Source organism: Ornithorhynchus anatinus, chromosome 2, assembly GCF_004115215.2.
Source record: "Ornithorhynchus anatinus isolate Pmale09 chromosome 2, mOrnAna1.pri.v4, whole genome shotgun sequence".
Lineage (NCBI taxonomy): Eukaryota > Metazoa > Chordata > Mammalia > Monotremata > Ornithorhynchidae > Ornithorhynchus > Ornithorhynchus anatinus.
This window is the reverse complement of record NC_041729.1, coordinates 25,878,074-25,903,925: the sequence shown is the minus strand read 5'-3', so window position 1 is coordinate 25,903,925 and position 25,852 is coordinate 25,878,074. Positions and strand designations below refer to the sequence as shown.

The 25,852-nt window shown below is 49.1% G+C and overlaps 1 protein-coding gene and 1 non-coding gene across 3 annotated transcripts in view; both read left to right on the top strand.

The window, feature by feature from the left end:
- Positions 1 to 5,673: 5,673 nt before the first annotated feature.
- Positions 5,674 to 25,852, top strand: part of LOC100085462 (integrin alpha-M) — a 53,755-nt gene continuing 33,576 nt past the window's right edge. The window contains exons 1-7 of one of the 2 annotated variants that reach the window (XM_039910710.1): positions 5,674 to 5,807; positions 13,491 to 13,596; positions 17,526 to 17,635; positions 19,313 to 19,383; positions 19,573 to 19,687; positions 20,233 to 20,363; positions 20,502 to 20,647. In XM_039910710.1, the coding sequence (XP_039766644.1) occupies positions 5,774 to 5,807; positions 13,491 to 13,596; positions 17,526 to 17,635; positions 19,313 to 19,383; positions 19,573 to 19,687; positions 20,233 to 20,363; positions 20,502 to 20,647 (713 nt within the window). In that variant the 5' untranslated portion in view covers positions 5,674 to 5,773. The remainder of the gene's footprint in view (positions 5,808 to 13,490; positions 13,597 to 17,525; positions 17,636 to 19,312; positions 19,384 to 19,572; positions 19,688 to 20,232; positions 20,364 to 20,501; positions 20,648 to 25,852) is intronic. The other variant, XM_039910708.1, reaches the window with a different exon arrangement.
- LOC114809380 lies at positions 18,422 to 18,559 on the top strand. The gene has a single exon (XR_003757167.1). It is a non-coding gene; the product is annotated as a small nucleolar RNA SNORA7 (small nucleolar RNA).

Sequence of the window (25,852 nt, the reverse complement as noted above, 5' to 3'; positions counted from 1 at the left end):
CCTTTCCTACCTCTCCTCCCTTCTCTCTTTCTACTGCCCACCCCGCACGCTCCACTCCTCTGCCGCCCACCTCCTCACCATCCCCCGTTCTCGCCTATCCCAACGTCGACCCCTGGGCCACGTTCTCCCGCGGTCCTGGAATGCCCTCCCTCCTCACCTCAGACAATCTAATTCTCTTCTTCTCTTCAAATCCCTACTTAAAATTCACCTCCTCCAAGAGGCCTTCCCAGACTGAGGTCCCCCCTTTTTCCCTCTGCTCCCTCTACCCCCCTTTCACCTCTCTGCAGCTAAACCCTCTTCTTCCCCCTTTCCCTCTCCTCCTCCCCCTCTCCCATCCCACCCCCTCAGCACTGTACTCATCCGCTCGACTGTATATATCTTCATCACCCTATTTATTTTGTTTAATGAGATGTACATCACCCTGATTCTATTTAGTTGCCATTGTTTTTACGAGATGTTCTTCCCCTTGACTCTATTTATTGCCATTGTTCTTGTCTGCCTGTCTCCTCCTATTAGACTGTAAGCCCGTCAAACGGCAGGGACTGTCTCTATCTGTTGCCGACTTGTTCGTTCCAAGCCCTTAGTACAGTGCTCTGCACATACTAAGTGCTCAATAAATACTATTGAATGAATGAATGAATGAATGTATACTACCGATCGATTGATTTGGCTCAGGAGGGGAAGAGGATTGCCTTGGGTAGGGCCTTAGCAAGAGAGCGACCTTGGTCAGGAGAGAAGGGGAAAGAAATGAGGAGGGTGTTGTGTTGTGAGAAGCAAACCCATTGGGTTTGATTAAAAAAATAACATTTATATGATTTAAATAATAGTAATTATGGTATTTGTTAAGCGCTTACTATGTGCCAAGCACTATTCTAAGCACTGGGGTAAATACAACGTAATCAGATTGTCCCCCATGGGGCTCACAGTCTCAATCCCCATTTTACACATGACGTAACTGAGGCACAGAGAAGGTAAGTGACTTGCCCAAGGTCACACAGCAGACAAGTGGCAAAACCAGGGTTCAAAACCACAACCTCTGACTCCCAAGCCCATCCTCTTGCCACTAGGCTGTGCTACTCCTGTGTTAAGTTGTTCTGCTCTTTTATCTCCAGTGCTCTGCTCTCTGCTCCAGTGTTTTCTATGTTCCTTGAAAATAGCCCCGCTCTTAAAGGGTTACTAGCCCAACGGTGAAGACTTCCAGGCGCTTCCAGGAATCCAGGTGTTTTCCATCCCAGCCTCCCGGCTTTCATCTACACCTGACGGCAGCATATCGACTTTTGCCACACTCTCAGGTGAAATAAATTGCTCTCAGTGTTTCTCTGTTGAGGTAATTCCCACTTCCTCCTTGCTCCCCTCACCCTGCCCTATTCGTTCTCATTCCTGGCCAACCACTTTCCTAACTCCTTTCCCTTCCCTTTTCTGTGGTCTCCCTCGACATCCTCTCCTATGCCAGGCTTTTTTTCCCCTCTCCTTTTTCATGTATTTACTTTTTGCTGAGAGTGGGGGTTACCACCATCACCAGCCTTGGCAGTCCCCTGCCTCTTGGGACAGCGTGGCTCTGTGGAAAGAGCCCGGGCTTGGGAGTCAGAGGTCATGTGAGCTCAAATCCCGGCTCTGCCATTTGTCAGCTGTGTGATGGTGGCCAAGTCACTTCACTTCTCTGGGTCTCAGTTACCTCATCTGTTAAATGGGGATTAACTGTGAGCCTCATGTGGGACAACCTGGGACTCCAGTGCTTAGAACAGCGCTCTGCACATAGTAAGTGCTTAACAAACACCAACATCATTATTATTACCATGTCAGGGGGTTGAGACTAGTCTGGGCAGAAGCAGGGGGAGGGTGGGTAGCGGAGGTGGCCATAATCCTCCCCTGTCCCCATCCCCTCCCTCCTCCACCCCTAAGTTTTGAAGTCCTGGACGGCAGTGGCTGCAGGCCAGGGAAAGGGTCACTGGTGGTGGTGAAAGCAGTGACAGTAATTCAGTATTAAGAAAGAAAAAAGAACAAAAGGACACTACCAGAGGTGCAGTCCAGTGGCTAGAGCACGGGCCTGGGAGTCAGAAGGTCAGGGGTTCCAATCCCAGCTCCACCACTTGTCTGCTGGGAGAACTTGGGCATGTCACTTTGCTTCTCTATGCCTCAGTTTACCTTTATCTGTAAAATGGAGATTGAGCCTGTGAGTCTCCCACGTGGGAGAGGGACTGCGTCCAACCCGATTGGCTTGTATCCACCCCAGCGCTTAGTACAGTGGCTGGACCATAGTAAGCCCTTAACAGATAAGACTGTGAGCCCGTCATTGGGCAGGGATGGTCTCTATCTGTTGCCGAATTGTACATTCCAGGCGCTTAGTACAGTGCTCTCCACATAGTGCTCAATAAATACTATTGAATGAATACCCTAATTATTATTCCTCTAATAATGTTGGTATTTGTTAAGTGCTTTCTATGTGCAGAGCACTGTTCTAAGCACTGGGGTAGACCCAGGGTCATCAGGTTGTCCCACATGAGGCTGGCAGTCTTAATCCCCATTTTACAGATGAGGGAACTGAGGCCCAGAGAAGTGAAGTGACTTGCCCACAGTCACACAGCTGTCAAGTGGAAGAGCTGGGATTTGAACCCATGACCTCTGACTCCCAAACCCGGGCTCTTTCCACTGAGCCACGCTGTTTCTCTGGCTATAACCTCATTGTAGTCAGGAAATGTGTCTGCTTATTGTTAAATTGTACTGTCCCAAGTGCTTAGTAGAGTGCTCTGCACATAGTAAGTGCTCAATAAATACGATCGAATGAAGTGTGTGTGTGAGACAGAGGGTGTCCTGGGGGGGACTGACTGCCAAGACGTAGGTGGGACAAATGGCTGCAGAGTGAGAGGGGGAGGACCAGGAGTAGTGAGGGGTCGTGATCATGGAGGGAGTAGGAATAGGAGCGGGGAGAGGGTAGGGGTGGTGAGGGGGTAGGACCAGGGTGTAGCTATCTGGTAGGTGAATCCTGTACCATGGACTGCCATGTGCAAATCTCTGTTGCAAAGTGGAATTTGCGAGGCGGCCGTGGAACCTGGCCCTCCCCCAGGTTCTGCTATCATCTCGAGAGAAGCAGCACGTTGTAGCGGATAGAGCATGGGCCTCAGAGTCAGTAGGTCATGGATTCTAATTCGGGCTCTGCCACTTCTCTGTTCTGTGACCTTGGGCTAGTCACTTTACTTCTCTATGCCTCAGTTACCTCATCTGTAAAATGGCGATTGAGACTGTGAGCCCCAGAGGACAGGGACTGTGTCCAACCTAACTTTCCTGTATCTACCCCAGCGCTTAATACAATGCCTGGCACATAGTAAGTGCTTAACAAATACTATAATTATTATGATCTACAAATCTCCCTCCTCCAGCCCAAACCCCAACCTTCACTTCACCTTCTCCCCACCCAAATATGTTTTCTCTGCACCCAAATCTGTTTCCTCTGCAACTTCCTTTCCTTTGTAAGAAATCAGACTCTAGCTTTCCCCTTTCTCCTCCACTCTCTGACTCTCTCTGCTCTACCCCACTCTACAGCTCTCTTCTTTTCCAGGATCCATTCCCCATTTTCTAGCTACAATCAAACCCTCTTACCCCTTCTCCCTCTGATCCAGCCCTAGGATTAAGACTTTTATCCCGAGACCCTGAATCTTGCTCCCCCTTCCTCTTCTCGAGGTATCTGACCTCAGCAGCTAATTCTGGCATCAGGATCTGACTCCAGATAAGACTTTCTCAATGGTTTAGTGCAGCCCCGATTAAGCGACGGTTTGTACTGGTCTTCTCCATTTGTCGGCAGTTTTTGAGACTACAAAAATAGATCCCTTCCCTAGTTGGGTTTCAACAGCCAGGAGGCCCTAAGATCCAACATACTCACTGTGCCTTGTTCTTGTTTTTCTTGCCAACAGCCTCTGCTCGTGCCCTCCGCCTTTCCCGCACCATGGCACTTGCCTGGAACTGCCCCCTGCTTCGTACCTGGCGGGGTTTTACTCTCCCCATCTTCCGAAATTTTCTTCCGAAATCTTCTCCAGCAAGACCAGTCTGAATCTTGCCTTGTCTTAGGCTGTCGTTTCCGACGCGTAGCGACGCCATGGCCTCCTCTCTCCCAGAATGCCCCACCTCCAGCTGCGATTGTTCTGGTAATGTATCCATAGAGTTTTCTTGGAAAAAATGCAGAAGTGGTTTACCATTGTCTCCTTCCGTTCAGTAAACTCGAGTCTCCGCTCTTGACTCTCCCATGCCGCTGCTGCCCAGCACAGGCTGTTGACTTGTAGCAGATGGCCTTCCACTCGCTAGCCACTGCCCAAGCTAGGAATGGAATGGGTAGGCCTCTGCTTGACTCTCCAGTTGCCAACAATCCCACCCCTCTTCATTTCTCATCTTCCTGCTTACGCCCTCCAACTGCAACTTCAGCACTTCATCTTCCCCTAAGCACTTAAGTTGTCCCCGCTCTCCTGAGGCACTTAATTAATCCATCATTTAGTGGTATTTTTTGTGTGCTTACTGGGTGCAAATCAATCAATTGATGGTATTTACTGAGCACTGTACTGCTCGCTTGGGAGAATGCAACAGAATTAGCCAGCACATTCCCTGCCCATAAAGAGCTTAGTATGCGCAGAGCGCTGTACTAAGCACTCGGAAGAGTACAATACAACAGAGTTGGTAGACATGTTCCTTGGCCATCGGAGAAACAGCATGGCCTAACGGATGGAGCCTGGGCTTGGAAGTCAGAGGACCTGGGTTCTTCTAATCCCGGCCCCACTACCTGTCTGCTGTGTGACCTCGGGCCAGTCACTTCACTTCTCTGGGCCTTACTAACTTCACCTGTAAAATGGATATTAAGACTGTGAGCCCCATGTGGTACAGGGACTGTGTCCAACCTGATTAACTTGTATCTACCCTAGTGCTTAGTACAGTGGCCGGAATATAGTAACTGCTTAACAAACACCGTTAAGAAAAAGGTGCTTACAGTATAGAGGGGGAGACAGAAATTAAATTACAGACATGTACAAAAGTGCTGTTGGGGAGTTTATATTTTATATTCGATTACTTCCTCTGATCTGTAACTAATTTTTGTGTCTGTTTCCTCTGCTAAACTGTAAGCTCCTTAAAAGCAGGAACCATGTCTACTGGTTCTCTTTTATTCTTCTGGTCATTTAGTCCGGTGTTTGTACACAGTAGACCCTCGATAAATACTACTGATTGATTGAGCGATCTCTAGCTCCTTCAACTCTGGTGTGCCTTGGTGTTCTGGTCCCCAGGATCACAGCTCTATTATTTTATTGCTGTTATTATTATTATTATTATTTTCACGGTACTTACTTAGTGAAGACTATGGGTCAAACACTGCTCTAAGCACTGGGATCCCAGTTGGACACTGCCCCCGTCCCACATGGGCCCCACGGTTTAAGTAGAAAGGAGACCGGGCTGGCTTAGGCAGGGCTATTTTCCCTCCTTGGGCGGTTCTGGCCTTTCCCCATTTTCCCTAAAATTCCTTCCCCTCCAGCAGTTAGTTCCCTATCCATAGCAACCTGCAACTTGGACACCCACACACATTCAGAACTCAAAAACTAGGGAGATGGGAGGCCCACCCACTCCCAAACTTTCCCTCCCCTAATTCCCTCGGCCACCTATCCCAGGCAACTTCCCCTTCTCCTAGCTGGCCAACATTAGTCAGTAATCCGGAGGGGCGGACGGAGTTGATGTTCATTTACTTTGTGTCAGGATTACCTGTGGCGACTCTGCAGTTCTGACTCTCCCACTTGTCCCAGCCATGATCACCAGGGGGTCTGTCTTCCTGCTAACCGGTGAGCAGGAGCTACGGGGAGTTGGGGAGGGAAGGGCTGGGGTTGGGCAGGAGGTGAGTTGAACGCTGGGGGACAGGGCAGTTGGGTCCTACAGGGGAGACGGGTCTGGTGTGGAGGACCGGGGGGGCTACAGGGGGGGGCCGGGGGGTGTGTGTACAGGGCTAAGTGCTTAGTATAGTGCTTTGTACAAAGTAAATGCTCAATAAAGACGACTGAATGAATTGAATGAGTGAATGGATGGGGAGGAGGCTAGAGAGGGGGTGAGCCAGGTTGTGGATAGCAGCCCTGGCGTTAGGTGGGGAAGACCAAAGGCCTGAACACAGGACCTTTGCGATCCAGAGGTGGACAGTGGCTGGGGGACGGTGCAGACCGAAGCGTAGACCGAAGCGTAGTCTGTTGTGTTTTCCAGAGATGCTGAGGATGGCCCCAATCCAGATTTCCTCCTCCGCCACCCCTGTTTCCTTCGATAATCCGAACATAGGGCCCTCCCACCCCTGGTGCCGTGCAGGTGGTCAGATGGATCCCTAAGCTTGGGGGTCCTGACTCCCGCTGCCCTAAAATGTGAGCACCCCTAGCCCCCTTCTCTTTCAGGCAGTGACCACAAGTCCAATGGGGGTTGCTCAAGAGGGAAATGACTCAGCTGGCAATAGCGGGAGCTTCCTCTTGGGAGCTTGGGTGGGTGGAAAGCTTGGCTGTGGGAGAGGAGAACAGGACTTGGGGAGGCCACAACTTGTCTCTGGTGGTTCCCAGGCTTTAACCTTTGGCATTCCTGGGTTGAGATCCTGCGTGAGGAAGGGTAGGGCTAGGAGTTGGGGGGCCCGAGCATGGTGGACTATGGATGGCGATAGGGGCAGTAGGTTCTAAGGGGCAGGAATGGTGAATCATTGGTGGTGAATGGTGAATCTTGGCGCTGACCTCTCGTCCACATCCTCCCTCTGGCCTGGAATGCCCACCCTCCTCATATCAGACAGACAATTCCTCTCCTCTGCTTCAAAGTCTTATTGAAGGCACATCTCCTTTAAGAAGCCTCCTCTGCCTAAACCTCCTCTCCTCTTCTCCCACTCCTTTCTGTGTCACCCTTATTCCCTTCATTCGTCCCCCTTCCCAGCCCCATGGCACTTATGCATATATCTGTCATTGAGTGATTTATTTAATGTCTCCCTCTCTAGACTGTGAGCTCGTTGTGGACAGGGAATGTATCTGTTTATTGTTATAGGGTACTCTCTCAAGTGCTTAGTTCCAGTGCTTTGCACACAGTAAGTACTCAATAAATACAATTGAATGAATGGTGGGCAGGGGAGGAAAATGCTAATATGATTAGCACTGAGAACTTCCAGGGTTTTTGGTGTGTTTTTTTAACATAGCCAGCTGTGCTCTTTAATAATACTCCATGGCTGCTCGAGTGCGTGAGCTGCATAGGCTGGGACTGGCCCTGATAGATTATTGCTGCAGCTGGCACAGGCCTGTTAATCAACCCCATAATTTTTGAGAGTTTACACAGTGCAGAGCTCTATACTAACAGTAGGCCTGAGAACCAGAAGGTCATGTGTTCCAATCCCCGCTCCGCCACTTGTCGCTGTATGACTTGGGCAAGGCACTTCACTTCTCTGGGACTCAGTTACCTCGTCTGTCAAATGGAGAGAGAGGCTGCGAACTCCACGTGGGACAGGGACTAGGTCCAATTCAATTTGCTTGTATCTACCACAGCGCTTAGTACAGTGCCTGGCACATAGTAAGCACTTAACAAATACTATTATCATCAACTCCCTTCCCCCTTCATGTCTGATAGTTACCCAATCTCCCCACCTTCATCGTCCTCCTCAAATCACATCTCCTCCAAGAGGCTTTCCCAGATGAAGCCCTCGTCCCCCACCCCTTTTTTTAAAATGGTACTTGTTAAGCTCTTACTATGTACCAGGCACTGTACTAAGCACTGGGGTAGATACACACTTTTCAGGTTCTAAGTGCTGGTGTAGATAGAAATCAATCAAGTCAGAGTCCCTGTCCCACCTGAGGGACACAATCTTAATCCCTATTTTACAGATGAGGTAACTGAGGTCCGAAGAAGTTAAATGACTTGCCCAAGGTCACACAGCAGATGAGTGGCGGATCTGGAATTCAAACCCAGGTCCTTCTGACTCCCAGGCCCATACTCTATCCACTAGGCCAGATTGCTTCACCCATCCCCCCTTGGATCTGTCCCCTTTAAGCACTTGATAATTACCCCACCGTCAAGCACCTATGTATATAGCCATAATTTAATAATAATAATTGTATTTGTTAAGCGCTTACTATGTGCCAAGCACTGTTTTAAGCCCTAGGCTAGATACAAAGTTATCAGGTTGTCCCACGTGGGGCTCACAGTTTTAGTCCCCATTTTACAGATGAGGTCACTGAGGCCCAGAGAAGTTAAGTGACTTGCCCAAAGTCACACAGCTGACAAGAGGAAGAGTCAGGATTTGAACCCACTATCTCTGACTCCCAAGCCCATGCTCTTTTCATTAAGCCATGCTGCTGTTGAACTGTACTCTTTCAAGTGCTTTAGTGCTGTGTTCTGCACTGAGAAAATGCCATTGATTGATTGATTATTAAGCGCTTAATAGGTGTTGGGGTAGATATGAGGTTAGAAGTAAAATGGGGGTTCATTTCCTGTACTCCCTCCTACTTAGACTGCTAATTAATTAATTAATACTGGTATTTGTTAAGCGCTTACTATGTGCCGAGCACCGTTCTAAGTGCTGGGGTAGATGCAGGATAATCAGCTTGTCCCACGTGAGGCTCACAGTCTTAATCTCCATTTTACAGATGAGGTCACTGAGGCACCGAGAAGTTGTGACTTGCCCAAAGTCACACAGCAGACAGATGGCAGAGCCGGGATTAGAACCCATGACCTCTGACTCCTAAACCCATGCTCTTTAGAAGAAGCAGCGTGGCTCAGTGGAAAGAGCCTGGGCTTGGGAGTCAGAGGTCATGGGTTCAAATCCCGGCTCAGCCACTTGTCAGCTGTGTGACTGTGGGCAAGTCACTTAACTCCTCTGTGCCTCAGTGACCTCATCTGTAAAATGGGGATTAAGACTGTGAGCCCCACGTGGGACATCCTGATTCCCCTGTGTCTACCCCAGCGCTTAGAACAGTGCTCGGCACATAGTAAGCGCTTAACAAATACCAACATTATTATTATTATTATGCTGTTAGCCCCATGTGGGACAGGGACTCTGACCTGATTAACTTCTATCTAACCCAGCATTTAGAACAGTGTCGGTCCGTAGTTAGTGCTTAACAAATACCATAATAGTAATTATTATTATTATTATTACAACTGCTATTAGTGTTATTATTATTATGGGATCAGATGTGTAGCATAGGGCACAATCCCCATTTTACAGATGAGGGAACTGAGGCTCTGAGAGTTTAAGTGACTCCCCCAAGGTCACAGAGCAGGCCAGAGCTGGGACTCACACCCAAGTCTCCTGACTCAATCTATCAGTGGTATTTAGGCAGCACTTACTGTGTGCAAAGCACTGTACTAAGCATTCCCAGCCCACAATAAACTCACAGTCCAGAGGGACTATAGGCTCTCAGACCCATGTTCTTTCCACTAAGGCAAGAGGTCTCCAGTAGGGCAGGAAGCAGGAAATATTGTAAGCCCCCCCATGAGACAGGGACTGTGTCTAACCTGATAAACTTGTATCTACCCCGGTGCTCAGAACACTGCCTGGCACATAGTAAGCGCTTAAGAAATCCCCCTTCCTCAAGAATCTCCATCGGTTGCCCATCCACCTCTGCATCAAACAGAAACTCCTCGCCATTGGCTTTGAAGCACTCAGTCATCTTGCTCCCTCCTACCTCACCTCGCTACTCTCCTACTACAACCCAGGCCCCACACTTTGCTCCTCTAATACCAATGATGGTGTTTGTTAAGCGCTTACTATGTGCCAAGCGCTGTTCTAAGCGCTGGAGTAGATACGAGATTATCAGGTAGTCCCGTGTGGGACTTACTGTCTTAATCCCCATTTTACAGATGAGGTAGCTGAGGCACAGAGAGGTTTGCTAACCTAATCACCGTACTCCGAGCTCGTCTAACTCATTGCCGACCTCTTATCCACATCCTGCCTCTGGCCTGGAAAGCCCTCCCTCTTCATATCCAACAGACAGTTACTCTTCCCCGCTTCAAAGCCTTATTAAAGTCACATCTGGCTTGGGAGTCAGAGGTCGTGGGTTCTAATCCTGACTCCGTCACTTGTCCGCTGTGTGACCTTGGGCAAGTCACTTCACTTCTCTGTGCCTCAGTTACCTAAATGTAAAATGGGGATTACAACTGTGAGCCCCACGTGGGACAAAATGATTACCTTGTATCTACCCCTGCGCTTAGAACAGTGCTTGGCACATAGTAAAAGCTTAACAAAGACCATCATCATCACATCTCCAAGAGGCCTTCCCTGACTAAGCCCTCCTTTCCTCTTCTCCCACTCCCTTCTGCATCACCCCGACTTTCCCCCTTTATTCATTCATTCAGTTCATTCAATAGTATTTATTGAGCGCTTACTATGTGCAGAGCACTGTACTAAGTGCCTGGAATGTACAAATCGGCAACAGATAGAGACAATCCCTGCCCACTGATGGGCTTACAGTCTATTCCCCCTGCCTCCCAGCCCCACAGCATTTATGTACATGTCTGTAATTTTATTTATATTAATGTCTCTCTCCCCATCTAGACTTAAGCTCACTGTGGGAAGGGAGTGTGTCCATTATATTATATTATCCCAAGAGCTTAGTACAGTGCTCTGCACACGATAAGCACTCAGTAAAGATGATTGACTTACAAATACCATTAGGATACGTATTTGGAAGCGAAGTAGGGTGCAGGGAGGAGTGGGGGGCCCCAGAGTTGGAGGGTAGGGGGTGATGGAAGCCTGAAGGGGAGAGGTGGAAGCTGAGCAACCTGGCACCAGGGCCACCTGTGTCCAACCAGAGGGTCTTCATAGCCAACGGATGATCACTCTCCCCACCTTCAAAGCCTTATTGAAAACACATCTCCTCCACGAGGCCTCATTTCCTCTCCTCTCACACCCTCTGTGTCACTCTTGCACTTGCATTTTTTCCTTTCTTCACCCCACTCATTCATTCAATCAATCGTATTTACTGAGTGCTAACTGTGTGCAGAGCACTGTACTAGGCTCTCGGAAAGTACAATTCAGCAACAAATAGAGAACATCCCTGCCCACAGATGGGCTCACTGTCTATAAGGTGAGAGACAGACATCAAAACAAGTAAACAGGCATCAATAGCGTCAATATAAATAGAATTACAGATATATACACATAACTAAAATAAATAGAATTATAAATATGTACATATACACAAGTGCTGTGGAGCGGGGAGGGGGGTAGAGCAAAGTGAGCGAGTTGGGGCGATGGCGGGGGGAAGAGGAAAGGAAGCAGTGTGGCTCAGTGGAAAAGAGCCCGGGCTTGGGAGTCAGAGGTCATGGGTTCGAATCCCGGCTCTGCCACTTGTCAGCTGTGTGACTGTGGGCAAGTCACTTAACTTCTGTGGGCCTCAGTGACCTCATCTGCAAAATGAGGTTGAGCCTCATGTGGAACAACCTGATTACCCTGATTACCCCAGTGCTTAGAACAGTGCTCTGCACATAGTAAGCGTTTAACAAATACCAACATTACATCATTAAAAGGGGAGCTTAATCTGGGAAGGCCTCCTGGAGGCCTCCCTCCCTCCCACAGCACTTCCGTACCTGTCGGAATTTATTTATTTAAATCAATATCTATTTCCCTCTCTAAGCTCGTTATGGACAGGGAATGTGTCCACCAACTCTGTTACACTGTGCTCTTCCAAGCGCTTTGTTCAGTGCATTGCACAGAGTAAGTACTCAGTAAATACGACATCGATTGGGTGGATTCTAAGGGGACGCCTGTCAGGCTCGCCTCATTCCTGGCCAGTAGTGATTTCTGGTGCTAGTGGGGCTTGAGAGGAAGAGTAGGAAACCCTGAGGGCAAATTCCTCTGTCCCCACTCACCCTGAGCCATTTTCTTTTCCTGACACATGTCACTACCCCCTCCATGAACCACTGCATTTGTCATTTCCTGACCTCTCCTCTTCTCCTCTTTAAAATTCTATTGAAAACTCACTTCCTTTAAGATAAGCTTTCTACCTGGCTCCAGTTACTCAGTAATCTTTAGCATTTCTGAAGATTTCTGAACAGCGTTTTAATGTCCCAGTCATTTGGGTTCTAATAGGATAAGTGTATCTTTATCATGGTTGTGTGTCTGCCTTCCTTCTCCCATTTTACTGGAAGTCACTTGATGCCAGGGACTTCTACTACTAAAAAAACCAATCTTTCCCTCCCAATCCCCCACCTATCCTCCCTACACTTTGCTCTTCCAGGACCAAACTACTCAATGCGTCTTGCTCTCATCCCTCTCACATCATTCTCCCTCCTGCCTGGAATTCCCTCTCTCTTTCTAGCCAACAAACCACCACTCTTCCCATCTTCAAAGCCCTAATCAAAGCATCATCATCGATCAGAATTTATCGAGTGCTTACTGTGTGCAGAGAACTGTGCTAAGTGCTTGGGAGAGTACAATACAACAGAGCTGGTAGACATGTTCCTATCATATCTCCTCCAGGAAGCCTTCCCTAACCAATCTCTCATCCCTCCCTGCCCTCCACACACTTACGTGTGGTCTCTGCTTACCAAGTGTCAAGCACTGTTCTAAGTGCTGGGTTAGATACAAGTTGAACACAGTCCCCGTCCCACATGGGGCCAACGGTATAAGTAGAAGGGAGAAAAGGCATTAAAAATATAACAATAATAATAATAATGATATTTGTAAGCACTTACTATGTGCCAAGCACTGTTCCAAGCGCTGGGGTAGATGCAAGGTAATCAGGTTGTCCCACATGGGTCTGACAGTCTTAATCCCCATTTTACAGATGAGATAACTGAGGCACGGAGAAACCAAGAGACTTGCCCAAAATCACACAGCAGACAAGTGGCAGAGCTGGGATTAGAACCCACAACCTCTGACTCCCAAGCCCAGGCTCTTTTCACTAAGTCACACTGTTTCTTGATAAGCGTTTACTATGTGCCAAGCACTGTCCTAAGCACTGGACTAGATTCTAGTTCATCCCTGTCCCACATGGGGCTCACCCTCTGAATCTCCATTTTACAGATAAGGTAACTGAGCAGTAGAGAAGTGAAGTGACTTTCCCAGGGTCACATAGCAGACAAGTGACGGAGCTGGGATTAGAACACAGTCCTTTTGATCCCAGCCCCACGCCCTCTCACTGGCCACACTGTTTCGCTGCTTCTCAATAAATCCCCATTTTACAGATGAAGAAACTGAAGCTCAGTGAAGTTGTGACTTTACCAAGGTCACATGGCAGTCGACTGGCAGAGCTGGGATTAGAACCCAGACCCTCTGACTCCACGGCTCCATATATCTTTATACTCCATTACTTCATCCACCTGTAAGTGATTTTAATGTCTATCTCCCCAACTAGATTGTAAGCTACTTGGGGGCAGGGAGTGAGTCCACTTACACTACTGTAAGCACTTAGCACAGTGCTCTGCACAGAGTAAAAGAGTAAGTGCTCAGTCAATACCACTGATGGCTTCATTGATAGATATTGTGGGCTAACTGACTCTCCGTGCCTTTTCCTTCTCAGCCCTGATCCCGTGTTTGGGGTTCAATCTGGACTCGGAAAACCCCACGATTTTCCAGATGGACAGAGACGGGTTTGGACAGAGTGTCGTCCAGTTTGATGGGTCCAGGTAAGGTCTTGGGGGATACCTACCCTGGAGTATAGGAATAATAGTATTTATTAAGTTTAGAGAAGCAGCTTGGCTTAGTGGAAAGAGCCCGGGCTAGGGAGTCAGAGGATGTGGGTTCTAATCCTGCCTCAGCCACTTGTCTGCTGTGTGACCTCGGGCAAGCCGCTTAACTTCTCTGGGCCTCAGTCACCTCATCTGTAAAATGGGGTTAAGATTGTTAGCCCCACGTGGGAGAAACTGATTATCTTGTTTCTACCCCAGCGCTTAGTACAGTGCTTGGCACATAGTAAGCACTTAACACATGCCATCATTATTATTATTATTACACAACTGGAATTAGACCCAGGCCCTATCCCTTGGGGGGCTCAGAGTCTAAGAGTTTAAGTGGGGCGAAGAGATTGAGACAGCTTTGTAAGGAGTGATGAAACATTAAAACATGACTCTGCATGAGAAGCAGCACGACTTAGTTGAAACCCTTCTCCAGCCCAGCCCGTACGCTCCGCTTCTCTTCCACTCACCTCCTCCCTGGGCCTCATTCTTGCCTGACCCGCCGTCGACCCCTAGCCCACATCCTACTGCTGTTCTGGAACGCCCTCCCTCCTCGCATCCGCCAAACTAACTCTCTTTCCCTCTTCAAAGTCCTGCTGAGAGCTCACCTCCTCCAGGAGGCCTTCCCAGACTGAGCCCTCCCTTTCCCTCTGCCCCTTCTCCCCTCCCCATCGCCCCTACTCCCTCCCTCTGCTCTACCCCTTCCCTTCCCCACAGCACTTGTGTATATTTGTATATATATTTATTACTCTATTTTATTAATGATGTATATATATCTGTGATTCTATTAATCTATTTTGATGGTACCGATGCCCGTCTACTTGTTTTGTTTTGCTGTCTGTCTCCCCCTTTTAGACCGTGAGCCCGTTGTTGGGCAGGGATTGTCGCTATCTGTTGCCGAACTGTACTTTCATTCATTCATTCAATAGTATTTATTGAGTGCTTATTATGAGCAGAGCAGTGTACTAAGCGCTTGGAATGGACAATTCGGCAACAGAGACAATCCCTGCCCAATGACGGGCTCACAGTCTAAACTATAATGATGACATTTGTTAAGTGCTTACTATGTGCAAAGCACTGTTCTAAGCGCTGGGGAGGTTACAAGGTGATCAGGTTGTCCCGTGTGGAACTCACAGTCTTAATGCCCATTTTATAGAGGAGGGAATTGAGGCACAGAGAAGTTAAGTGACTTGCCCAAAGTCACACAACTTACAAGCGGCGGAACTGGAATTCGAATCCATGACCTCCGACTTCCCAGCCCCTGCTCTTTCCACTGAGTCACGCTGCATTCCAAGAGCTTAAAACAGTGCTCTGCACTCATAAGGCGCTCAATAAATACGATTGAATGAATGAATGAAAAAGTATGGGCCTGGGACTCAGAGGATCTTCATTCATTCCATTGTATTTACTGAGCACTTACTCTGTGCAGAGCACTGTACTAAGCGCTTGGAAAGTAGAATTCAGCAATAGAGACAACCCCTAGCCACACTGGGTTTACGGTCTAGAAGGGGGAAGACGGACATCAAAACAAGTAAACAGACATCGATATAAATAAATAGAATTATAGATCTATACACATCAAAACAAGTAAACAGGCATCAGTGTAAATAAATATTCTGATAATGGCTCCACTGCTTGTCTGCTGTGTGATCTTGTGTGACTCACTTCACTTCTCTGTGTCTCAGTTCCCTCATCTGTAAAATGGAGGTTAAGACTGTGAGCCCTTTGTGGGACATGGACTGTGTCCAAACTGATTATTGTGTATTTACTCCAGCGCTTAGTAGAGTGGCTGGCTCTAGTAAATGCTTAACGAATACCAAAGCCCCCACCCACAAATAAATACACAAAATAGGCTCAGTGTCTGAGAGATGGTGGAAAAATCCTAGAGAACGTGGGAGCAGTTTTTATTCCTGGTCTGGTGTGTCTGGAGCCTGCTGGGAGCGGGGACCCTCGGTGACTGGAGAGAAGGTTGTGGTTATCACTGTGTTTTCTCCAGGCCCGTTGGCTGTGCCTAAATATTTCTTCCAGTTCTGAATTCGAGTCTGTGACAAGGCTGAATCCCTAAGAATTCCCCTTCCTTCCTCTCTCCTCCTTTCCTACTATGAAGGACAGAGATGGCGGTGGAGGGGAGGACGTATTGGTAGAGCAGAATAAATGTTCTATCCCCCACAACTGAAAATATAAAACTAAGAGAATGACTTGTCCGATTTATACTTACCTGTCCTCACCATTTTATTTTTCAGGCTTTTTTGAAATATTTGCATTTTAATGGTATCTGTTAAATGCTTACTACGTGCCAGGCACTTTACCAAGTAGAGAGAAGATTATCAGGTTAGACACAGTCCCTGTCCTGTAGGGCTTCCAATCTTAATCCTCAGTTTAGAGATGAAGTAACTGAGACACGGAAAAGTGAACTGTCTTGCACAAGGTCACAGAGCAGACAAATGAAGAAGCCGGGACTAGAAACCAGATCCTCCGATTCCCAGGCCCGGGCTCTTTCCGCTAGGTCACGTTGCTTTATGGAGCGTACAGTTGCTCATGCAGTCAAAACTCAACTGCTTACAGTCCACTACACATTTCACAATATGATTTTTTGTGGGGGTGTTGTTCAACCATCAGTTTCCCAATGCGAAAATATGGGTGTTTGTCATTCAAAACCCCACTTTACCATGAAAAGATCAGACTCATCTAAACCACGAGTCAACACATTCAATCAGTGGTATTTATTGAGCACTTACTATGTGCAGAGCACTGTACGACAGAATTAGTGGACCCGTTCCCTCCCCAGAATGAACTTTAGAGTCTAAAGGACGAGATTATAGTCATTCTCCCCTTCCCTCCACCCTTGCTCTGTAGAATGGTTGAAAAGGATTTCCAAGTCTTAGGGACAAGCGGCCACTTTGATAATTCTCCTAGAGCGAAGTAAACAGTGTTTCATTCAGTACTCTGGCTGAGAACAAATATTAGGCTATCCCACCACTCCCTTTCGCCTCTTTGCCGTCACCAAGGAACTCAGCCTTTGTTCCTTACATCTGCCGTGCGACCTTGGGCAAATCCCTTAACTTCTTTGTGCCTCAGTTACCTGAGGCCTATTTATGAGCCCGCAAATTTCTTCTTGGTTAAATCCAGTGGACTAAAATCGAGGTTTTTTTTTTCCATCTGGATTGGGGTTCACTCAGCCTCTTCTATTCTCCTCCTCTTCCTGAGGGATCCCCTAAAACTTGTGGACTTAGACACCTTGACAAATCCAGGGTGGGGAGACCAACTGGGGCTTTCTGGGTTCTTTGGAACATTTCAAGTGGGGTCTCAAGGATTTTTCTCTTTTTAGCCTCCTCCCCCGGCCTTCTTTCCCTTCCTCCTTCACTCTCCCTCCTTCTCTCCCCCTTCCTTTCCCACTTCTCCCCTCTGACTCTTCTTCTCTAAAAACCTCCCAGCTGCCTGCTGCACTGTAAATCTTCTTCCTAGCAGCTCTCATAATGATAATAATTATAACAGGGATATTTGTTTGGCACTGTACTAAGCACTGGGGTAAATACAAAATAATCACGTCAGACACAGTGCCTATCTCCCATGAGACCCACAGCGTAAGGGTTTGGGAGGACAGATAGTTAATTCCCATTTTACAGAGGAAAAAACGGAGGCACAGAGAAGTTAAGTAGCTTGCTCAAGGTGGCTCACAGCCGGCAAGCAGCAGAGCTGGGATTAGAACACAGGGCCTCTTACTCCCAAGCTCGGGTTCTTTCCACTGGGCCGCACTGCTTCTCTTTCCTAACTCTTTCCTGTTTCAGAGCCCCTGCCTCACCCACTACTTTGATCGGGAGAGATTTTTACTGAACAAATTCTCTTGGGGGGACATCCAATACCCTATATGTGCCTTCCAGGCTTGTGGTGGGAGCTCCCTTGGAGAAAGGATCTTCGAATCAGACTGGACAACTTTATGAGTGTGAATTTGGCACTGGCACCAAGGAATGCAAACAACTTCCCCTGCAGAGTGAGTATCTGCTCTTCTTCCTAAAATCACATCTCTTCTAAGAGGACTTTCCAGCCTGCCATATATTTCCCCTATCAGACCTCCCCTGCGTTACTGTACACTTAATAATAATAGTTACGGTACTTACTTTAAAATGGGTTGTTATCTGCTCCTTTCAGAGAACAGATAAATTATTGAGCAATAGTAATTGTGTTATTTGTTCTAAACATTATGTGCCAAGCACTCTGCTGAGCACTGGGGAAAATACACGATGATCAGGTTGAACATAGTCCCCATCCCTTATGGAACTCACGAGTTGGAGGGAGTAGGATTTGGTCCCCATTTTTCAGATGAAGAAATTGAGAAATCAGGTTGTGACTTGCCCAGTGTTATACAGGGGACAGGTGGTGTAACTGAGATTGGAACCCAGATCCTAGTGGCTCCCAGGCCTGGGTTCTATCCACTAAGCCACACTGCTTCCTGATCATGAGGCCCAGACACCCCTAAAATACACACATACACACACACACCCAAAGGGAAGATGGCAGAAACAGTAATATCCTCTCTAGTGTTGAACTGGCAGGGCAGACATGATAATTTTAAAGGAGGCGGTGAAAGTATCTTTAAAGTATATTACAGAGAAAAGTACATTATAGAGGGGAAACTAGCAGGTTTATTATGTCTTGGATTTTAATGGTCGATTAAATATTATTGCATGTTGGTTTTTTTCAGTCCGGCTTAGAAGTGTTGGAAAATGATCAACTTTGTGAGGAAAGCCTGGGTTTTTATAACTATTAACCCAAACCCCCCCTCTCAGGGTTGCACCTGGAGAGTTTCCAGTACTCTACTAGGCTTGACTACAGGAGGGAGAGTCAAGCATGGGCCTGTCCATTCCATTCCTAGCTTGGGCAGAGGCTAGCGAATGGAAGGTAATCTGCTACAAGTCAACACTCCCCTGTCCTGGGCAGCAGCAACATGGGAGAGAGCTGAGAGCAGAGACTCAAGTTTCCTGAGCTCACAGTCTTTATCCCATTTTACAGATGAAGTAACAGAGGCACAGAGAAGTTAAGTCACTTGCCCAAGGTCCCACAGCAGACAAGTGGCAGAGTCAGGATTAGAACTCAGGTCCTTCTGACTCTCAGGCCCACGCTCTATCCGCTAATAATACTAATAATGTTGGTATTCGTTGAGCGTTTACTAGTGCAGAGCACTGTTCCAAGCGCTGGGGGAGATAGAGGGGAATGAAGTTGTCCCACGTGAGGCTCACAGTCTTCATCCCCATTTCACAGATGAGGGAACTGAGGCAAAGAGAAGTTAAATGACTTGCCCACAGTCACACAGCTGACAAGTGGCAGAGCTGGGATTCAAACTCATGAGCTCTGACTCCCAAGCCCGGGCTCTTTCCACTGAGCCACGCTGCTTCTCTTCCTGGGGATTAAGACTGTGAGCCCCATGTGGGACAGGGACTGTGTCCAACCTGATTAGTTTGTATCTCTCCCAGTGCTTAGAACAGTGTCTGGCACATAGTAAGCGCTTAACAAATACCATTTTTTTAAAAAAGGCTGAAGAACTTTGATTCATCTATGAAGTGCAGCTGAGCATCAGGCACACCAACTTCTCCATCACGGCCCTAATGGAAAGAGGTCCCCGGCTGGTAACTCGGTAGAAAATTGACTCTGATTTCTTGTCTCTCTCCAGTCCCCTCAGATGCGGTGAATATGTCTCTGGGCATGACCTTGGCAGCTGGCACCACACCTTCCCAGCTCCTGGTAAGGACCCAAAGGGGTGAGCCGCGGGGCCAAAGACAGGATCTCTAGGGGTCAGGGCTGGGGTGGAGTCAGAAAGGGAGTTTGGTTTGAGCAGGGACGTAGTGTTGATTTTGGAGAAAGCTGGGGATGGGGTGGGGGACGTGGGTGAGCAAGGCAGGAGGATTTGGGGACATTTCCCTGCTCTCCCAGGCCTGTGGTCCCACGGTGCACCAAGCCTGCGGGGAGAACTTGCACCTGAATGGTTTCTGCTTCCTGCTGGGTTCAAACCTGCAGTTGACCCGACGGATCCCACCGGCCCTGCAGGGTGAGTCCCTGAGTCAGAGGAGACTGCTAGGGGTATGGAGAAGTCTCAATTCTGCCTCTGCTTCTGCTCTAAAAATCCCCCAGCTCCCGGAGATACAGAGAAATGCTGAGAAGGCACAGAGAGGACTGGGGGGATGAGGGGCAAGGGACTGGTATTCTGGTGGGAGGTTTGTGTGAGTCAGGGCTAGGGGGATCCCTATTTTAGGGGAGGGGGGATCAAGTGAGAAAAGGGCAGGGTGGAGTATGGGGGGAGTTATTTCTGATGGTGCCCAGGACTTTGTGTGTCAGTGGGGTTTGGGAGCCGGATAGCTGGAGGTTTGGGAGAATCCTGAACTGAGGCAGTGAAATGAGGTGGGCGGTGGCCGTGTTTTTTCGGGGAGGAGACACTGATGTTCTGAGAGGAAGACTGTGAGGGAGGAAGAGAGAGGGGGAATGCATTTAGCTATAGGTGACAATAATGGATGTACTTTCAAGGGAAGATGTCTAGGGAGCGGGGAAGACTTTAGTGACCCTGTGTGACACCCCTCGCCATACGCTCCTTTGCAGACTGCCCGAAGCAAGAGAGCGACATTGTTTTCCTCATCGATGGCTCGGGCAGCATTAACGAGAGAGACTTCGATCAGATGAAGCAGTTTGTCCGCGCTGTGATGCGCCAATTCCAGGGAACCAACACGCTGGTGAGGGCCAGGGGTGGGGGGTTGGGTTTCCAGGGCCGGGGTGGGGCAGCGGTCAGACTGGGAAAGCTGGAAGAAACATCTCTTTCCCTGGGCCGGGAGAGACCAAGGTTGACCGCTGACATTCCTCCCTCCCCGCAGTTCTCCTTGATGCAATTCTCCGACAGCTTCCAGACGCATTTCACCTTCAAAGTATTCAAGCGCAACCCGAACCCGGAAGTGCTCTTGATTCCGATTTCTCAGCTGACTGGGCTGACATACACTGCCACTGGCATCAAGAAAGTGGTGTACGTGTCTTCCTTGGGTACCGCTGCCGCGTGGCAGTCTGGGTCTATGATCCCCTTTCTTTCTGTAAACCGCCTTCTCCGTCCCGAGACCCCCGTCAGTATGGGACTGGACAACAGAGCCCTGTTTCGAGTCCAGAGCAGATCGTGGTGGGCAAGGATAAGACCGGACAATGAGGAACCAGACAAGTCCACCTCTCCGAGCTGCCCTGAGCGGGCACAGGCCTTGATTGCTTCATTTAATTTTTCTAGCGTTCAAGGGGAGGTTGGCTGAGGACACGGACTTGAGTTGTCTCAGGGAACCTGAGGGGTAAAGTACGTCCATCTCTCCATCCTAGTGTTAAACTCGTTTTCAGATAAAAGTAATAATAATAATGACGATGATGATGGTATTTGTTAAGCACTTACTTTGTGTCAAGCACTGTTCTAAGCTCCAGGGTAGATACAAGGTTTAATCAGGTTAGACCCAAATCCCTGTCCCACACAGGGCTCCCACTCTCAATCCCCATTTTACAGATGAGGGAACTGAGTTACAGGGAAGTTAAATGACTTGCCCAGGATCACGCAGCAGAAAAGTGGCGAAGCTGGAATTAGAACCGAGGTCCTACTGATTCCCATCCCTGCACTCTTTCCAGTAGGCCAGGCTGCTGCAGTTGCTGCCCCATCATCATCGTTAGTAATCTGAGTCCTGTATCAGGCACAGTGAAGTATGCAGTAAATGACGAAACAGCTACTGCCCTCAAGGAGTTTCCTCTCTCGTGATTCCCCATCTACGTCTCAATGCATGGGTATCAGTCACAGTTCAGTTTGGATTCATTCATTCATTCAATAGTATTTATTGAGCACTTACTATGTGCAGAGCACCTGTGCTAAGCGGCTTGGAATGAACAAGTCGGCAACAGATAGAGACAGTCCCCTGCCGTTTGACGGGCTTAGGGTCTAATCGGGGGCAGAACGGACAGACGAGAACAATGGCAATAAATAGAGTCCGAGGGGAAGAACATCTCGTAAAACAATGGCAACTAAATAGAATCAAGTGATGTACATTTCATTAACAAAATAAATAGGGTGATGAAAATATATACGCTGAGTGGACGAGTACAGTGCTGAGGGGATGGGAGAGGGGAGGAACAGAGGGAAAGGGGAAAAAGAGGGTTTAGCTGCGGAGAGGTGAAGGGGGGGTGGTAGAGGGAGTAGAGGGAGAAGGGGAGCTCAGTCTGGGAAGGCCTCTTGGAGGAGGTGAGTTTTAAGTAGGGTTTTGAAGAGGGGAAGAGAATCAGTTTGGCGGAGGTGAGGAGGGAGGGCGTTCCAGGACCGCGGGAGGACGTGGCCTTGTTCGAAGTGTTGGGAGGAGTGAAACTGAGGCAGTGTGGTCTGGTGGCAAGAATGTGGGTCTAAGAGTTAGAGGACCTGAGTTCTAATCCTGGCTCTGCCACTTGTCTGCTGTGTGACCTTGGGCAAGTCGCTTAATTTCTGCCTCAGTTACCTCATCTGTAAAATGGGGATTAAGACTGTGAGCCCTATGTGGGAGAGGGTCTGCGTCCGATCTGATTGTATGTACCCCAGCGCCTGACACATAGTAAACACTTAACAAATACCATTAACAAATGTATAGTAGAAATGCACATATATTCATACATGCTGAGGCTAGGTAAGTGGCAAGGACGGTGATGTGGCCGATGCGGTCGGGTTAGCTGGGAGATCAACATTGGTGAAGGCTCTCTAGGGAACGAGGTGGGAATAGGAAAGAAGGCTTGGGAAAATGGAAACAGTTATGGATCAGGCGAGTTTGGTTGAGGGGCGGGCGAGCGAGATTCATCTGCTGAGACTTTCCTTCGTTATCTCTTTCATCACGTCTTTAGCCTGGCATCGAAGCAGCTCTTCAGCAAGCACAAGGAGCCCGGAAAGATGCCGACCAAGATCCTCATCGTCATCACCGGATGGCAGAAATATGAGGATCCCCTGGAATACTCTGGATGCCATTCCACTGGCCGAGGCCTGCGGGATCATCCGCTATGCGATCGGGTACGGGACCCCTGGATCCGAGAGCCTTTCCCTGCTCCCCCCGGTCCCCGATCTGAGAGCCAATCTTCTCCTCCTCCTGACTCCCCCAGCTTTTGGATCAATCAATGGTATTATTGATTGTTAGCTCATTCCTGTGTGCAGAGCACTGTACTAGCACTTGGGAGAGTACAATAAAAAGAGTTGGTAGACATATTCCCTGCCAGAAGAGTTTACAATCTAGAAGATCTGGATCTGAGATCCATCTCCTCTCCCCTCTATGCTCCCCTACACATTCAGCCGGACCTGAGAGCCTTCTCTTTCTCGCTCCCACCCCTGGACCCGAAAGGCTCCTCCTCCCTGCTGTTCTCCCGCCATCTCCCTACCCCAACCCTGGGCCTGAGAACCTTCTCCTCTCTCCCTGTTCCCCCCAATCCCCACCTCCTGGATCTGAGAGTCTTCTCCTCCTCACTCACTGCTCAGATCATCCCCAGATCTGAGAGGCTGCTCTTCCTTATTTCCTGCTCACTCCCACCCTCGGACCCGAAACCGTTCTCCTCCTCCCTCCCTGCTTCTTTCTCCCTCTTCCCCCACATATGGTCTAAACACTTCTCCTTTGTCAGTTCCCCTCAATTATAATTTCTGGTTCAGGCACAAACACCTTCTCCAGCTCTAGACACTATCTCTTGTCAGGGAGTAGTAATAATAATTAGTAGTTAGTAATAATTGGAACTATTTCTACTATTACCACTCATTCATTCAATAGTACTTATTGAGCGCTTGCTATGTGCAGAGCACTGTACTAAGCTCTTGGAATGTACAATTCGGCAACAGATAGAGACCATCCCTGCCCAATGACGGACTTACAGTCTAATCGGGGGAGACGGACAAAAACAAGACAACATAATCACGATAAATAGAATCAAAGGGATGGGCACCTCATTAACAAAATAATTAGGATAATAAGGGCTGAAGGTGGGGTGAATAAAGGGTGCAAATCCGAGGGCAAGGATGACAGGAAGCAGAGGGAGTAGGGGAAAAGAAGGATTAGCTGGGGAAGGCCTTCGGTAGGAGATGTGATTTTCATAAGGGGCTTCAGACTGTGAGTCTCACGTGTGACAACGTGATTACCGTGTATCTACCCCAGTGCTTAGAACAGTGCTCGGCACATAGTAAGCGCTTAACAACTATCAACAGACACAAAAGGAAGAGTAAAACAATGAGAACACAGAAACAAAGTAAAAGACAAGGACAATGATATGTTCAGTGGGAGGGATCATCATCCTCAAAGTATCTATTGAGTGCTTACTGTATGCAGAGCACTATACTAAGCACTCGGGGAAGTACTAAGTAGGTACTTGGTGGTAGACATGTTCCCCACCCACCACAAGTTTACAGTCTAGACGGGGAGACAGACAGTAATAGATATAAATAATTTATAGGACATTTTGCCTCGAGGAGCAGATTTTCTGGCTTCTTAAAAATCACAGTCCCACAGTCACAGTTTCAGTAGTAGCAACGGATGTCCTGACACTGAGTCTTGAGGCAGGCCTCGTGAGGCCCCTGCTTTCTCACCTTCCTAACTGAAGAAAGGGCTCATAGGAGTTGAAGTGATGTGTGTGTACTAGTAGGCGGGAGAGGTAGAAGGAGGCCCCCGGCCCTTGTCCTCGTGGCCCAGGGGACCGGCTGAGAGCCCATGCTGCTGCCGCTGCTCATCCTCCTGAAAGGGCAAAAGTCTCTCCCTCCGGACTTTCCCCTCCCCTCGGGCCCTGATCCACTGTGCCCTGCGAACAGGTGGGCGCTGCTTTGAAAAATATGAAGCCCGGAAGGAGCTGGACAGTCGCCTCGGATCCGCCCGAGACCACGTGTTCCAGGTTAAACTTGGGGCCCTGGATAACATTCAGACAGCTGCAGGAGAAGATCTTGCCATCGAGGGTAAGCCTGGACCCCCACCCAACTGACCAACTGCCAAAGAAACCGTTTCCTCCCCAAACTCAGGTGTCTTATGCTGCCTGAGCCAGCCCCATTGATTCCAGCACCTGACACTTCCAATCCAGCTTGTGCTCACCTCCCAGAATGCACACCCAGATTTCAGGGTCCTTATTTTCCCATCCTTTGGCCTCCACTTTCCTGCCGCATGAGCGTGCTGGCCACATTCCTACCTCGGCCCAAAGTGCTTCTCCCCTCAGGAACCAGACGGGGAGCAGTAGCTCTTTCCAGCATGAAATGTCTCAGGAGGGCTTCGCGCTCTGCTGACTCCGGTGAGTGGATTCCTAGGGCAGGCTTCGGGGCAGGTGGAAGCGTGGGAGGAAGCAGGGACACTACCTGGTCTGGGGGTGAGGTTGGGGGCCCGGGATCTCTCCTGGGAGGACAGAGGTCAGGGCAGGACAGATAGACTGTCCCGGGGGCTGTGAGTGTCGGGTGGGGGTGGGGCTCTTCAGTGGCTCTCCCCTGCGTACCAACATCTGTTTTCCCAGGACGGGCCGGTGCTGGGAGCGTGGGAGCTTCGACTGGTCTGGTGGGGTTTCCCTGTACTCCATCGGGGATTCCACCTTCATCACATCTCCCAAGAGAAAGGGGACATGAACGATGCTTATCTGGGTGAGGAGAGCCTCAGGTGGCTGGGCTACCTGGGCTACTTGCCCAGGGGAGTGGGGGTTGGGAGGAAGCGCAGTCTCCTGAGAGGAGGGAGTGCACGGGAGGAGTCCCAACCGGCCAGGACCAGTGCAGCGACTTCGTCCTTCAGGTTATTCCGGATGTGGCCACTCAGAGGCATTGGGCTGGTCCTTGGGGCTCCCCGGTACCAACACGGGAAGGTCGTGTTACTCGGAAGATCGCCGGAGCTGGAATCAGTGGGCCGAGGTCACGGGGTCAAGGTGAGTGATGGCGAGGGAGCAGACTGGGGATAAGTGGAGCGAGGATCTCCCCGTCCCATCCGGGATCTTCCCATGTCTGGGTGGCCTCCCGGAGCCCGTTTCTGTCCCGTGCGTCGGCCCGGCACTTCAATCCGTGGATGCCAGGTCCCGCCGCTCTTGGGTAGGGGATTCCTGTGGGACATCGGACCTCCGGGGCTCAGACATCAGCCCGGCCAATGCGTGGGCAGCCCTGGAGGGGGATGTCTGTGAGCGGCTCCATCCCAACACAGATTGGCTCCTATTTTGGGGCGACGTTGCTCGTGGATGTGGACAGACACAGGCACGGATGGTC